Here is a 14,135-nt window from a genome sequence, read left to right on the forward strand (position 1 = left end):
AAATTTACACTTGGTTTCGTGACATTCCAGCAGAACAGATGGGTATTCTCTGTCATTGAGACCTTTTGGATATTGCCTCTGTATGCAGCTCTACAGTGCTGCTGCATTCCTACAGAAAAGCACTGTAACTATCCTAAAATGCCCAACTCTCAGCACTACTCAGATGGCATAAAACACTGCTGTCTCCACTTAAAATAGACACATAGGCTAGCTGTACTGTATAAATTCACACTCCCAGAGGACACCAGCTTAATATCACACCAAATAAAAGCTGTGTTTGAAGACCACCTTTCTGATTGCAGTTAGGTTTAAGCTTTTGGGAATACGTGAAAACACCTAAGAAAATATACCCAAATATGTGAGCATACAAATAAGGTTCACAATAATTCACACTGACTACAGCCACAATAATTCACACTTATTAATGGATTATGGGTACCGTTGGTAACTATCAAACCTTGAATTTTAGCTATTCCTATGTATATCTTCTTCTTTTTCTGATGGTTCCATTTTATGATAAAGTTTGGTAAAAAAAAAAAAAAACAAAAAAAAGGCAGGTTTAGGGGAGTAAAAAGTGTCTCACCTTTGACTGACTGACCTGAATCTGACTTGTGATACCTGCAGTGATGTGACAGCAGCATTGTGGGAGAAATAATAGAGGTCTATCTGGTCCAAACAGCTTGGGGTGGGGGGGTTTGGCTGTCTGACTCTTTGTCTGACTTCTGACTAATGATGCTGTCAACACACTGCACAGCCTGACCTTTTACCAACTGCTTCTTCCATGGTGTGTGTGGGTCTCAGATTGGCATAATAAGTAATGGCTAAACAGAAAGAAGGAGAGTGACGGATGTAGAGACAGAAACATTGAATGTGACTGCATTTGTCTGGATTTGATATAATGTGTAAATAGGAACTGAGAGAGGCTAGTTTAAAAGAGACTCCATGTCAATAAAGAAATCAGAACAAGTGGAGTGAAAGTGAACTGAAAGACTATTTAGAAAAATGAGATGATAATGGGAAAATTAGACTTCTGTGCCTAGAACTTCATTAACACACACATACAGCATAGACACACTCGGACACAGATCAGACAAGGCAATTTGCTCCGTTAACGTTCATGATCTGTGTATCTCTGTCGTTTGTAGGTGAGGTCTAAATTTCACATCCTCTGTCTCTCACATGCTTGCCTAGACTGATTGTAAAAATCAATGAAAACGACACAGTAATCTATATATACTTCATTATAGAGCTTGTTGATGTTTTCCAAGGAACAGTGAAACTTAACAGCTAACTTAGTCATGTTGTCCAAATCCAAGAGGACAGGGAACTGTACTAACTTTACTAATAACGTGCATTAAAAGTATTCATGGCAGTAAGGGACACGACCTTATTTTAATTGTCAATAGGCAGTGTCAAATATGAAATTGTACATTGTAAATGCAAATGTCCCCAAGCCTTCCAGGTCGTGCCAGCTCTCATTTGCATACATTTTCTTTGCTCAAACTGTAGCTTTGACTTTAGACTTTCTTTGACCTTCCCCAAGTGAAGTGTTTAATCAAATGCTCCTAAATTATTTCTCCCACATTGACACTTGGCTGTAATTTCACCTGGTTCCATCAGAATTTTTTAGTGATTGACATTTTTGTCTTTGTTTGTGTCATGTACAGTTGCAGAGCACATTCAGGGAAGACGCAAAAGCAGACTTACTAGCAGGCAGGCAGGTAGCACAAATAGCTGTAGGCATCAACAAAAATAAAGAAACATAATAATTTACAAGTATACTGCAACTTCATTACAACCTCTGGCCTGTACATCTGGGTATTGACCAAAAGAATTAGATGGCAGACAAAGGGTGATGAGCTCAGTGAAGCAGGACAACCTAAGTGTAGAGCCACGTCTCCATTTTGACAGGAGCAAGCTAAGGTGGTACAGCTGGTTAGGGGTGCCCTCTTTGTACCTCCCTCTGGGCTTGTACCAAACACGTTGCAACTGGCAGGACACTAGAGGTAGACCCAGAAAACACTGCAGAACTCTCAGCAGGCCTGGAAACACCCAGGACCCCTTTGACCTTCACCGCTACAATAAATTCAATTAAATTTAAAAGGCACAAGACTGTTTTAAACACTGTATATTTTGGGACCACATTTACAGTCAAATAAAAGAGAACATTTACTTATTCATATCAAATAGCATTTAGAATATAAACATTAAAATACAGAAACCAAATTATATTGTGGTGATGCCAGTTTTGTTCAGACTCGAAGCATCAGCTCGGTTGAACATTGACCAATAGCCCTCACTTCTAACACAGTGGAATAGGTTTTCATTGTTTATTGCTAAACTGTTTCTTTTCTACTGGGCAAACAAATGGACTAAACAATAAACTAAACAATAGTACAGTACAATCAGTGCAAAGGTGATTAAATCAAATCACATTATTTGTAGCTCCTTTTGTATTGCACATTTATATGAAACCTTACTGTGTGGTATTGTATAGTATTCGTCAATACAAAAACTACACCTAAATTTACCTGGATGTGCTTTCATTACTGCTACTTATAACACACTAACATTTTTTTCTCTTTAGCAGCTTTTCACTCTTTACTTTTTTCTCCTTTTGGCAGGTTTCCCCTCTTTTCTATTCTAAAGTGTAATCTTATGCATTATCACAATCTTGTCACGTACGTTTTGCAAAACCTTCAGTCTAGATTTTCAGATTCTTTTTCTCTTCCCTGTGCTTCCTGTCTCTCTTTCTTTCCACCTCTCTGCTCCCCATCCCTTCATCCTGCTTCCCTCCTCCCAGAGAGTTTTCCAAAGAAAGGGAGAAGGCCAAGGCACGTGGTGACTTCCAAAAACTCAGAGAAAAACAGCAACTAGAGGAGGACCTCAAGGTAGGCTGTACTGTAACAGTGGTGAGATGTGCTGCATAAGATGACAATTAGGATAACATTTTATCATATTCAATATCATCACCCCTCACGAGGATGACAGCCAATACTGTAGGGGTCAAAGAGTAACAACTACTGTTTGCATCATCTACTGTAGGAAGTGTAAGAGTATTAGAGTAGATACAGAAACATGAAACATAATGAAAGTTAAGTCCTTATATTAACCAAAACCAAAACAGCCATTTCATGACTCCAATTTGGGCTTTGTTCATTTCTTTGTTCAGGGCTATTTAGACTGGATCACTCAGGCTGAAGACATTGACCCAGAGAATGAAGAAGAAGGCATGGACGACGACAAACCAAGAAACCGTGAGTACTGTGTGTGTGCGCATGTTTTTAAGAACACACTGGTACAGTTGTATTTGTTTGACGGGTGATTAAGCATTTGTACTGTATGTGTGATTTGGGGTACAGTAAGAGTTTGTGTGATAAAGGCTGGTTGGAATGTATGTGTTTATATTTTATGCTTATTGCACCGAGAAGTTTGAAGGCTTTTAAGGATGTGTGTGGATGTGCATATTTTTGTCACATATACTCTTTGATCTATAAGTAGCAAGCACACCGTGTTCTCTTTCACACGGTGGTGGCTCATAGTCATAATGAATGAATGGCTGAGTTACTGACAGAGTAACTGACTGACAGACTGAGATGATGTTAATATTGTCTGCTTGTTTTGGCTGAGAATTCTCCTAAGGTTTGAAACCTGTTTAGATATTAGTGGAATGTGTCAGACTGCAGCTAATAGCCTCTGGGCACACACTTGCATAAGCACAACAAACACACACGCTCACGCACTTCTGCAAACTCACACACATACTGTAAGTATACACCCTTAGGAATGTGTGTACTTGTGTTCTGACAGAAATTATATACACATAATAACACCCTGTCTCTCTCTCTCTCTCTACAACACCCCCAGAGAGAGGCTGCCACACATGGCACATGTCTTCTCAGGACTGAGATACTTTTATTGGGGAGGGGAGAGCAGAGCACTGGCCTCTTTTTACCTGAAAGGGAGAGAAGATAAATAGAACTTGAGGGAGCGATGGTGGAAAAGAAAGGGTGGGGGGAAGTGTGCCTGTACTATTTTGGTTATGTACTGTTCAGTATATACTGTATGTGCTATATTGTTATAAAGCTTGGCACATAGCTTGATCATATTGATGATGTATAAATAATGAAGACTAAATAGACAGCGGCAGAGCATGCATTCTGCAGCCTAATCTGTACCCTGTTCATGTCCTGCAAAGCACTGTGATTGATTCTGAGAAACACTGATGATTGCAAAGGGAAGAAGAAGGTAAAGAAAAAAAATATGATCTAATCCTTCAGTGAATCTTGAGAAATTATCATGGTCAAATGGGCAATTACTCAATTTACATGAAAACAAGGCACAACACCCTTGTGGCTAATCGCTAACACTTGTTTTCACCTGTTACTGTTGGGCTCTCCAGGGGCCAATCAGTGTGGCAAAAACACATCAGCAATGTCTGAGTTATTGGCACATTAACAGTGTGGGTTCCCATTTGCACAATGTGACATTGCAATATTGAGATGCATCCACGAAGACATCATATTATTTTGTACAATATTTAGACAATCCCAAGTAAGTTGTAAGGAAAAGCGCAAGATAAAGCACAAGTGTTTTAATGGTTAAATTTAGTAGTTCTCAAAAGTGTAGATATCCATCACATGCAACGTTAAGTCCATTACTTTTACTAAATGGTTTAACTTAGGTCATTAGATTTAGATGCCCTGACAGAATGATTCATATGTTTGATCAAGTGTTCTCCATCAGAAAGATTAATCATTCCTATGTTTGTGAAAGTGGAAAATCAAGTCACTTGCTCTTTCTATTGCTCTGCCTCCCTCTCTCCTCGATGAATGGATCCTCCTCTGGGAAGATGAATGAGGGCAGTTTGTCCCTGCTGCCCAGGACATTTTGCATAGGCTCGTGCACACACGCACACACACATACTCATGTCCTAAGTAAAGATAGGAGACTTAGAGTACAGAGGAGTCGATAGAAGGGATATGAAGGGGAAAACAGATGTTGAGATATAGAGATGGTGGGATAGAAATACAGAGTGACTGTGTGTGTGTGTGTGTGTGTGTGTGTGTGTGTGTGTGTGTGTGTGTGTGTGTGTGTGTGTGTGTGTGTGTGTGTGTGTGTGTGCATCTGTGTGTGAGAGAGAGAGAGATAGAGGTTGTCTTGACAGAGAACAAATAGGTTTTCGGATCATGAACAAGCCTTGTTAAAGACCACACACTCATACAGAGACCATACGTCTTTAAGCGTATTTAGATGGAGAGATACGGAGGCATAATATTGATGTATGACGTCAATAGTGTGTTCATACTCTATGATGACAGATGTTTATATTGCTGGTGTGTGTGTCTGTGTGGTTATGATTGGTGACAGAAAGTAGAAGGTGCAATTTACCATATTGATTTTCTCTTTTTTAGTAACAACATTCGATACAGAATGGTAGTGCATGTGTCAAGATGTGCTTATGATTTGTGAGGTTGCACACATGACCAGGAGAGACACACACACACACACACACACACACACACACACACACAATCAGATGTGTGATTTATGATGTGATGTGAATGGTGTGGTAGTTATTATTTAATTATGTACCTTTTGTATCATAAGTGGTGTTTCTCTGCGTATTTGTATGTGTTTCCTGTCATCTCAGTGCCCCAATGGATCTGTGTGTGTATGTGAGTCTTGCATGGTCTCACTCCCTGCCATCTTGTTTGTGCATGCTGTTGTCCTATTTTGGCACACAGCCCACCTGGGTCAGAAGACCAGGAAGTTTTTCTTAGTTCACACATTCTACAGACTACAGACTTTTTGTTGAACAAGATTATAGCATGTAGCAACAAACTTGTAAACAGTATTTAACAGTATCTTATTGAACGATTTGATGATCCTTTCAGTGACTGGTTAACTTAGATACTGTTTGTTTGATCATCAATCACCTGTCTGTGTGCATGCATGTGTGTATGTTTGTTTAGCTGTATATTTACACATATAGTATGCTTTCTATACATCAGGATCCAACAATAAAATGACTCCAGCATTGAGGAACAAGAATTTGACTAAAAAGTGTCAGAGAGCAGAAAACAGAGCAGAGCAGAAAAACAGTGAATGATTGAATGACTACCAGACAGCCTTCCTGTGTTACCTTCCTTTAGAAAGTATTTCTCTCACTCTCTCCTCTATAATCTATTTTTACTTTGGAGAACGAGTAAGTTTTAGTTCAGATATGATGGCAAAGTCTAGAAATGAAATAGAGATTAAAAGGCTAAATGGCACAAGAGAGAAAAGGACTGAAAGGCCTCTTTGCCAGTAATGGCAGTAATAGATCTCAAATTATAGTTATAACAGCAGTAATGAAATGACATGTGACTGTAATTAATTTTTGCCAAAGCAATCATGTTTTTTGCAACCGGTTGCATTCAGCGGCAAAGCCAGTATGAGTACACATGCTTTTTGATGTTTGTACTTATAGTTTGTGTGCATTTCCTCATTTGTGCAGGTTGTGAGTGCCTATTTGTGTGTATCCATGTGTGCCCATCTGTATGGGTATGTGTGTGTGTGTGTGTGTGTGTGTGTGTGTGTGTGTGTGTGTGTGTGTGTGTGTGTGTTTGTCTTGCTGAGCCATACTCTCTGTCCCCAGGTAAGAGCCATCGTTTTCAGTCTCTGCGTGGAGCTATGAAGAAAAATGCGGCTTTCCTTCGTAAGGCGTGTGCGTCTGTCTGCATGGCCAAACACTAGTTAAAGACTCACTGGAAACATGATTCTGGCCTTTTCCTTGCTAGATACTTTTCCTCGCCTCCTTTATCGCTTCTTCTCTCCTTTCCCGTTGCATTGAAACAGCATCTTTTATGAGCTTCGAAGCAAAAGTGGACAGTGGCTGCCTTTTAACACTATTAAATCATTTCTTGTTGTTGTTTTCCTCATCCCTTTTGTATACCTAACATCGAGGATGAGATCTTAAGATCTTAAACATGTTTCATGGCTCTCAATTTAATCATGTATTAATCAAAAAGGCAAATACTATGAATATAGGGAATAAGTTGACAAACGAAAACAACACTTCTGTATGAAACGAAGCCACTGTTCTCATATACGTCTCCGTGTGAAAGGAAATGTCTGAAAAAAAGAGGACAATGTCATCACAGAATGAAACCTGTTGTGCATTTTACTCACTGTTCATGGCAACTAAAAATATAAATATTTGTGTTGTCATCGTCCTCTCTTTGTTGTTTCAGATTCCTTGTATTAAAATCCCCCTGCATTGTTAGCAGCTATGCTACCTCTAATAATAAAAGAAATCTGGAGACTAGCTTTGATGCCATTTTCACCAGGCAATTGCCAGTTGTTGTTGAATAGAAACATAAGATATGTCTGCTTCCCTACACCCACTTACCAACTTTTAAAAAGCATTTGGCTGACAATTGTGTACATGGTAGAAAGCTTCTTGATGGTTATTCCTAATCTAATTTGACAATTGCCTCGTGAGGGAAAATGACAAAAAGTCAAAATATTGCTGCAAGTTATATTGAATTGTGGGCTGAACATAGAGACGAAGGTTTAAACTACAAGTTCGTAGTATTTTTGGTCTGTCATTTATTTATTTTTATTTATTTATTTATTATTGGGAGGTGGATACTAAACTAAACTAAAAAAGATGGAAAAATAATGATTTATTTAGTATGTTGACACAGACATGCCTGTAAGTGCTATGTCTTAATACACTGACACATGCAGTGCAAGAAATCTCTCTTTCTGTTGAAATCATGTGACTCTTCCCTGTCTTTCACTTCCGCTTCCTCCCTCTTGTCATTCATCTCTCCACCATGATCTGTGTTCCTTTTCTTTGCTATTCCTTCTTCATTTCCATCATTCTCTCTGTGATACTGGTCTTTGGGGTTTGCTCTAACAATAGGTATTAAACTAGTTCAGTGCTCCACAGAGGAGAAGACACAGGGCTGGGTTTATATTTAAAAGGCTTTAGCCTCGGGAGAGACCAGAGGGCCCTGAGTGCTTTTAACTTAGTGGCATAGCAGCAGGTGGCATGTGCTGATGTGAGGGAACAAACTGCATGTTCAAGCAAAGGCCTTAATGTTCAGAGAGACCATCCTGACTTTATAACACTGAATTTACCCACTACAAACCCTGTATTAAAATAAAATAAAATACAGATTCATAGACTGTTTACTTTCTGTCACTTTCATGTTATGTAACTTTTTTTTTTATTTTTATGCTTAGTCTTAGGACTTGGAAAAGGAATGACTTGATGAATGCTTTCCCTTTTAGTTTGGGATGACCAATTGCACGCAGAAAGAGACTGCTTGCTTGCATATCTTTGCTTTAGTGGATTGCTTATTTGTTTATTGAAAATAAATGAATTATTTACTTCCCTTTTTTCAAGGTCATAACACCTCATACACAAGCTGCATATTACCACAAACCACAGTCTTTTTTATATTCAGTTTTATTTGAATTTCTAGATTTCGTATTATAAAATCTGCAGAAAGCACTATTAATATTAAAGTAGGAATGCAGGTGTACCAAGGTCAGGCTTAGAAACTGTGTTTGGAAAGAACACAGTTTGTGAACTGTACTACCAGAGTTAAAATAGAGCACACTTTGCATCAGTAGGTTTTACTTTGTTTGTTAATAGTGAGTGTCTTATTTGAACACAAGAGATTCAAATGCAGTGTCTGACTCTGGTACCCAGAGGGCGTTACAGTAAGTGTTTGAGGTGACAGTGAGGGGAGTGCAGATCATCCCTGCAGGCAGGGAAAGACTGACAGAAGCAATAAAAAGCAATGTATCACTTCATACCACTCACTCAACCAGCCAACCCCACATTCATCTCTTTCACTCCTTCTCCCTCTCCCATCATCCAAGCCTCTCTTTCTAACTCTTTTCCATTCTTAACTGACAATTCATATTACTCCTGTCCTTCCTCTGCAGGAGTCTCTGTAAACATCTTCCTGGTATTCATCTTTCCATCTTTACACATCATTACACATGCCTGAGAGAAAACAAAGTAACACATTTGCAGTCTCCTTGTGGCTTCATAAACAAAGAAAGATTAGTGAGCTTTCTACCTGTTTGCATCTCTTTAAAAAGATCCTTGGATCAAGTTAATTTTTAGATGTTTGCATTGACATAAATCCTGCCCGAGCTCTCACGGGTTGATTAAAGTTTAGAAGACTGAATAAAAACCATTACAAGTTTTTTTAACACCTTGAATTAAGCTCCCTCACAGTGTTTGCAGACCAAAGACCAAAATCTACATGTTTTTTTTTTCTTCCAATCCTCATGAGCTATAAACTCACAAAAGGATTTTGTCAAGATTAAATTCATCTGGAGATAGCCAATCCCTCAGCCTAGTTTAGAAATCCATCCTAATAGCTCTTGTAGAGGTTGTGTCCCAGCATCCCTAACCAGTAAATATTGCTAGTGTGGCAACTTAGTGGGTAATTAGTTTAGGCAATCAGCGCAAAATTTGGGAATGGTTTAATTGACTCAAGGGCGGTGTGTAACTGCGTCCTAATTATTGGGGTTGGACAATGCTGATTTGTGAATCCCTACATGTGAAAACCATTTTTAATTAGTTTCTATGCTAGGACAAGATGACTTTGTAATTGTATAGAACATAAAGCATTACTTCATAATCCTAGAGAAATTACAGATTTGTTAGACTGTTGGAACCAGTGTCTATTGTCTTTTTTTTTTTTACCTATAGCAAAATGTGAACACTTTAGGCTTTTAAGTCTATGCATAGTAGTGCATTTGTACATTAACATTTTGGATTACACTGTTTTTTAGTTCAAGGATGCACATCCTATTCCTCTGTCTTGTTAATTCATCTTTCTCTTTCTCTCTTTTGATTGTCTCTGTCTGTCATCCCTTTTTCTCTGCCTCTGCTCCTCTCTGTCTCTCAGTGAGCATGCCAGCCAGTGAAAATGAATCAGTCAACACAGACAACGCCCCCGGGGGAGACGTGGAGGGGGAGACCTGCTGTACCCGGCTAGCGTAAGTACCTCAACCTCTCTCACACTCACTCCTCTTTTCCTCCGTCTCTTCTCTTCCTCAGCTCTCTCTGTCACCTCTTATCAAATCCAAGGATGGACTTTATCCCACATCTTTCCTGTGAGCTTTTGGCACAGCGGCTCAGCCTGCCTCTGTCCCTCACTGGTCTCATGAAGCCAGACCTCTGACTCATCAAGCTCATGGAGGTCTGGAAGAATTTATCCTTCAGTTCTGGATAGAGGAGAGCAGGATACAGTGGGTTCTCATCAAAGTACAAACTGATGAAATTTTCATACCTTGAGTGGATCTGAAAGGATAACTAACCACAGGTGCTGTTCCCAGAGGGCAGCCTTTTTCATTGCACAGTCAATGAAATGACTTCTGTGACCTTGATGAGACATAAAGAATTAATCCTATTCTGATACTACATTATGTTTTGTCAGCAGTGCCTTAGAATTGCAGAAGCTACTGTCCATCTTAACCTTGGTCTTTGGGTAATTTTTTAGATTTAGATTTAGATTTATATGTAAATATATAACTGGTATCAGATGGAAACATTTGTTTTTTTGGTTCATTTTTTCTGATATCTGGCCTATGGGATAGTTTTACCTGTTAAGTGGCTCTGACAGAAATGGGCGGCCACAACATTCTTTTCTGAAACCATCACACAAGCACATTAACAGAGGGAGAGATGAGAAAAGAAGTACATCACAAGGCTTAAGAGCCTCTTGACTTACAAGGAAAACCCAAAGAGTAGAAAAGCACATCTACATCTGATCTAATAGTAACCCAGTAATTCTATCTCCTTTTTTCCTCTCCCTCTCTTCCTCTGCTGTGTGTGTTCGCTGGTGAAGTGCTTTCCTCCTCCCCTGTGGGAGCTCACGAACAGCTGACTCACTCACTCCTGCTCTTCCCTCTCTTTTTATTTTTTACATTATTCAAACAAGTGCATTGCTTTTTCTTAGACACAAGGCCGCACAGGAGCCGTGACCCCAGCGGGCCCACTTCAGCGCACAAAAGCAAACACACCTACATAATAAACTATTCATCACTGTGAACACAGCAGAGTAGAATTGAATAGAATAGAGAAAGGTGCAGCATAAAAAAAACAATTTAGAGGTGAAATCGAACTGATACTAAGATTAGGAACATTAAAGCCAGTAGGCACACTTGGATGGCACACTGTTGTTATCTGTACTCTTGCTGTCCATCTGTTACTTTGTCTTTTGTTATGTTGTTTGTTTGTCCCCTGTCAGACCAAAACAAGTCAAAAATCTCATAACTGAAGTGTTAAGTTTCAGAAAGTGCCAAAAACTCAACACACACATATATATATATATATATATATATATATATATATATATATATATATATATATATATATATATATATATATATATATATCCAGGAATTCTCCAAAATGAAGCAGGAATAGACAAATTATTTTATAGGGTTCATGGTGTGAATTCCCAAAGTCTAAAGATACTCGGTTTTACACCACTGTCAAAACAAAGACATCACAGATACATCTAAGAGCAACTGGAAGCAACTTCTGCTTCAAAAATAATTAAATTACTTTAAGTATTAATTATTTACTGATAATTTTACTGTTACTGTTAATTATATGTCTACCTACAAATAAATACATTATTATTATACAGGGTCATTACTACTTGCAGCTTTTGCTTTACTGAAACAAGTAAGTTTACAGTAACACTATCAGTATCATAACAAATAGTAAACCTCAGTTTCACTGGAAATGCAAGCCTCCATCCTTCCTCTGTGAGACTGCAACAAGTTTTGCTGGGGGCATTTGCTCACACTATTATGGAGATAAGACTTGGGAGTCTCGGTGTATGTCAGTTTCTCTTCACATCGCCATGGAGACAGACCTTGAGGTAGGAGCTACTTTGGCGTTCGCTGATCTCATAATCGAGACAGACACATGGAGAGAAGAGACGTGTGTACTGTCAGCCTTCATATCCAGCCAGTCAGTCATTGTATTCTTTCATTCAGTCAGTCAGTGAGTCACTTCATTGCTTCAGTCAGCTGGTCAGTCAGTTTATCTGCTTTCACAGGCAACATCAGTAAACACAATTCACTACGATTCCTGAAAAGCTTCAGGGCAAATGTATTTTTTTTATCTCATATTTTTAAATAGTTTTATCTGATCCTAATAGATTAAAATGATTTAGATTTGCAGATTTGCTTTTCTCTACACTTCTCCTTTCTAACCAGAGACAAAATGTCTTCCATCATTTCTTGTCCTCAGTTCTTTATGTATGTACTTTTTGCTGTTACAGTGGTGAACAATCAACAGAAATGTCTATTCAAATCTAAACTGCGATGTTTTTGCACAAAGTTTGATTGAAGGAAATTTAAACTCACAATGTTACTTCTTTTGACTGGATGCCACTGTATACATGTTTACAGGAGGTGATTTGTTCAAAATAAAAGTTGGTGATAATGGTTCCCTTTTTTTACGATTAGTTACCAGTGGGTACATAAAAATTATTTTAATTTATTTTTTTTGCAAACATGTTCTTTGATCAAGTTTCAGTTTTCAGAGACACGTGTGTGTGTGTGTGTGTGTGTGTGTGTGTGTGTGTGTGTGTGTGTGTGTGTGTGTTGGTGTGTGTGTGTGTGCATGTGTGTGTATTTCAGCATCTACACTAGCAATTATACTGTGGTATAACCTGACTGTATCTGAAAGTCCAGGAAATAATGAACGCGCACACACAACTAAGCTTAACAAGGAACACATTTCTTACGGCATGTTTGATAATGAGGGAAGCTATTCCCCTTTATCTTTCTCAAATCACCCCTTTCATGTTGTGTACCTGTCTATATGTGTGTTACGTGTGTGTGTGTATAATCCATTTTGTTTTCTGTGTTCCAGAAATAGGATCTCCAAATCCAAGTTCAGGTTAGTACATGTTGTTTACCATGGTCTTTAAACTCACCTGCTCTAATGTCTCTATTCCTGTGGTATTTGTATGGTTGCTGAAACTGTGTGTGCCTGTGCCTGCACAGACAAACTAGAGAGCCTTGTTATTTCAAGAAATAGCTCAACGTTTTGGGAAATACAATAACTTTGTTTTTTGGCAAGAGTTAGATCAATATAACTCTTTGTAGGAAATGTGAATTTTGAGAGAGCAGCCACTTAGCTTTGCCTAGCACAAGAACTGTAAACTCTGGGCAACAGCAAGCCTGGCTCTGCCCAAATGTAATGACATGTCTAACCTCTGACATTCACTTGTTAACATGTTATACCAAACAAAAACAAAAAGTTGTGAACTGATTTCTTAACTAGACATAGATGCGTCCTCCACACTGCATAGTTAGGATTTTGTTGCTGATGGACAGAGTTGGATTAGCTGTCTGGAGTATATTTGACTTTTAAAGGACATACAATAATAGGTTGAATGTTGGTTTCAATATATGCTTCATTTATGTATATTCTAATATTAATTGATGAAATTTAAATCAAACATGTAAACAATGACACCTTTTAATGTAAATATGCATGTCTGCTTATGTTGTGCTGTGAGTTGCGTCTCATGTAACATTCAGTGTGTGCATCATGGCAGAAGCCACTGTGTGCTATGACTGACTCTAAACAGCCCTCACACACACAAACAGAAGTCTGGTGAGACATAAATTTTGTGTATACAAAGAGACAGAAGATTTCCTATGTTGATTTGTTTAAAAAGAATTGGCAGTTATGGTAGATGACAAATCTCCATGCAATCATATCTGATGTGGTGGTGAAATGGGTCAAGTGCAAATAGTGGATAGACAACGACATAATACAGCGATAGGCAGTTGTGGCCTGGTCTGGTTCAGTTGATTTGAAATTGATAAGAGGAAAAAGGATGAAAACTGATTGCTTCTTAATCTTGGCTTATTAAATGTTGTCGTTTTAGAACACTAGTTACTGTCGTCACTCGCTTTGATTTTGCTTACTGATTAAGAATTGCAGTTTGAGATTTTACAGTTGTCAAATCATTTCTACATGGGTGTAGGTAAAAAAAAAAAAAAGGTATGACCCTTGCAAATGTAATGCTGACAATTACTAGAAACAATAACTTTTATTTTCAGCAGCAGGGAAAGTAAAGGAGAAA

The 14,135-nt window shown here is 38.4% G+C and overlaps 1 protein-coding gene across 3 annotated transcripts in view; it reads left to right on the forward strand.

The window, feature by feature from the left end:
- cacna1c (calcium channel, voltage-dependent, L type, alpha 1C subunit) overlaps window positions 1-14,135 on the forward strand; it is a 153,025-nt gene that overhangs the window by 105,574 nt on the left and 33,316 nt on the right. For all 3 annotated transcript variants that reach the window (XM_026362846.1, XM_026362847.1, XM_026362848.1), the window contains exons 9-12: window positions 2,804-2,891; window positions 3,173-3,257; window positions 9,924-10,014; window positions 12,911-12,937. In XM_026362846.1, the coding sequence (XP_026218631.1) occupies window positions 2,804-2,891; window positions 3,173-3,257; window positions 9,924-10,014; window positions 12,911-12,937 (291 nt within the window). The remainder of the gene's footprint in view (window positions 1-2,803; window positions 2,892-3,172; window positions 3,258-9,923; window positions 10,015-12,910; window positions 12,938-14,135) is intronic.

The sequence above is a fragment of the Anabas testudineus genome, chromosome 23, assembly GCF_900324465.2.
Source record: "Anabas testudineus chromosome 23, fAnaTes1.2, whole genome shotgun sequence".
NCBI classification, from domain to species: domain Eukaryota; kingdom Metazoa; phylum Chordata; class Actinopteri; order Anabantiformes; family Anabantidae; genus Anabas; species Anabas testudineus.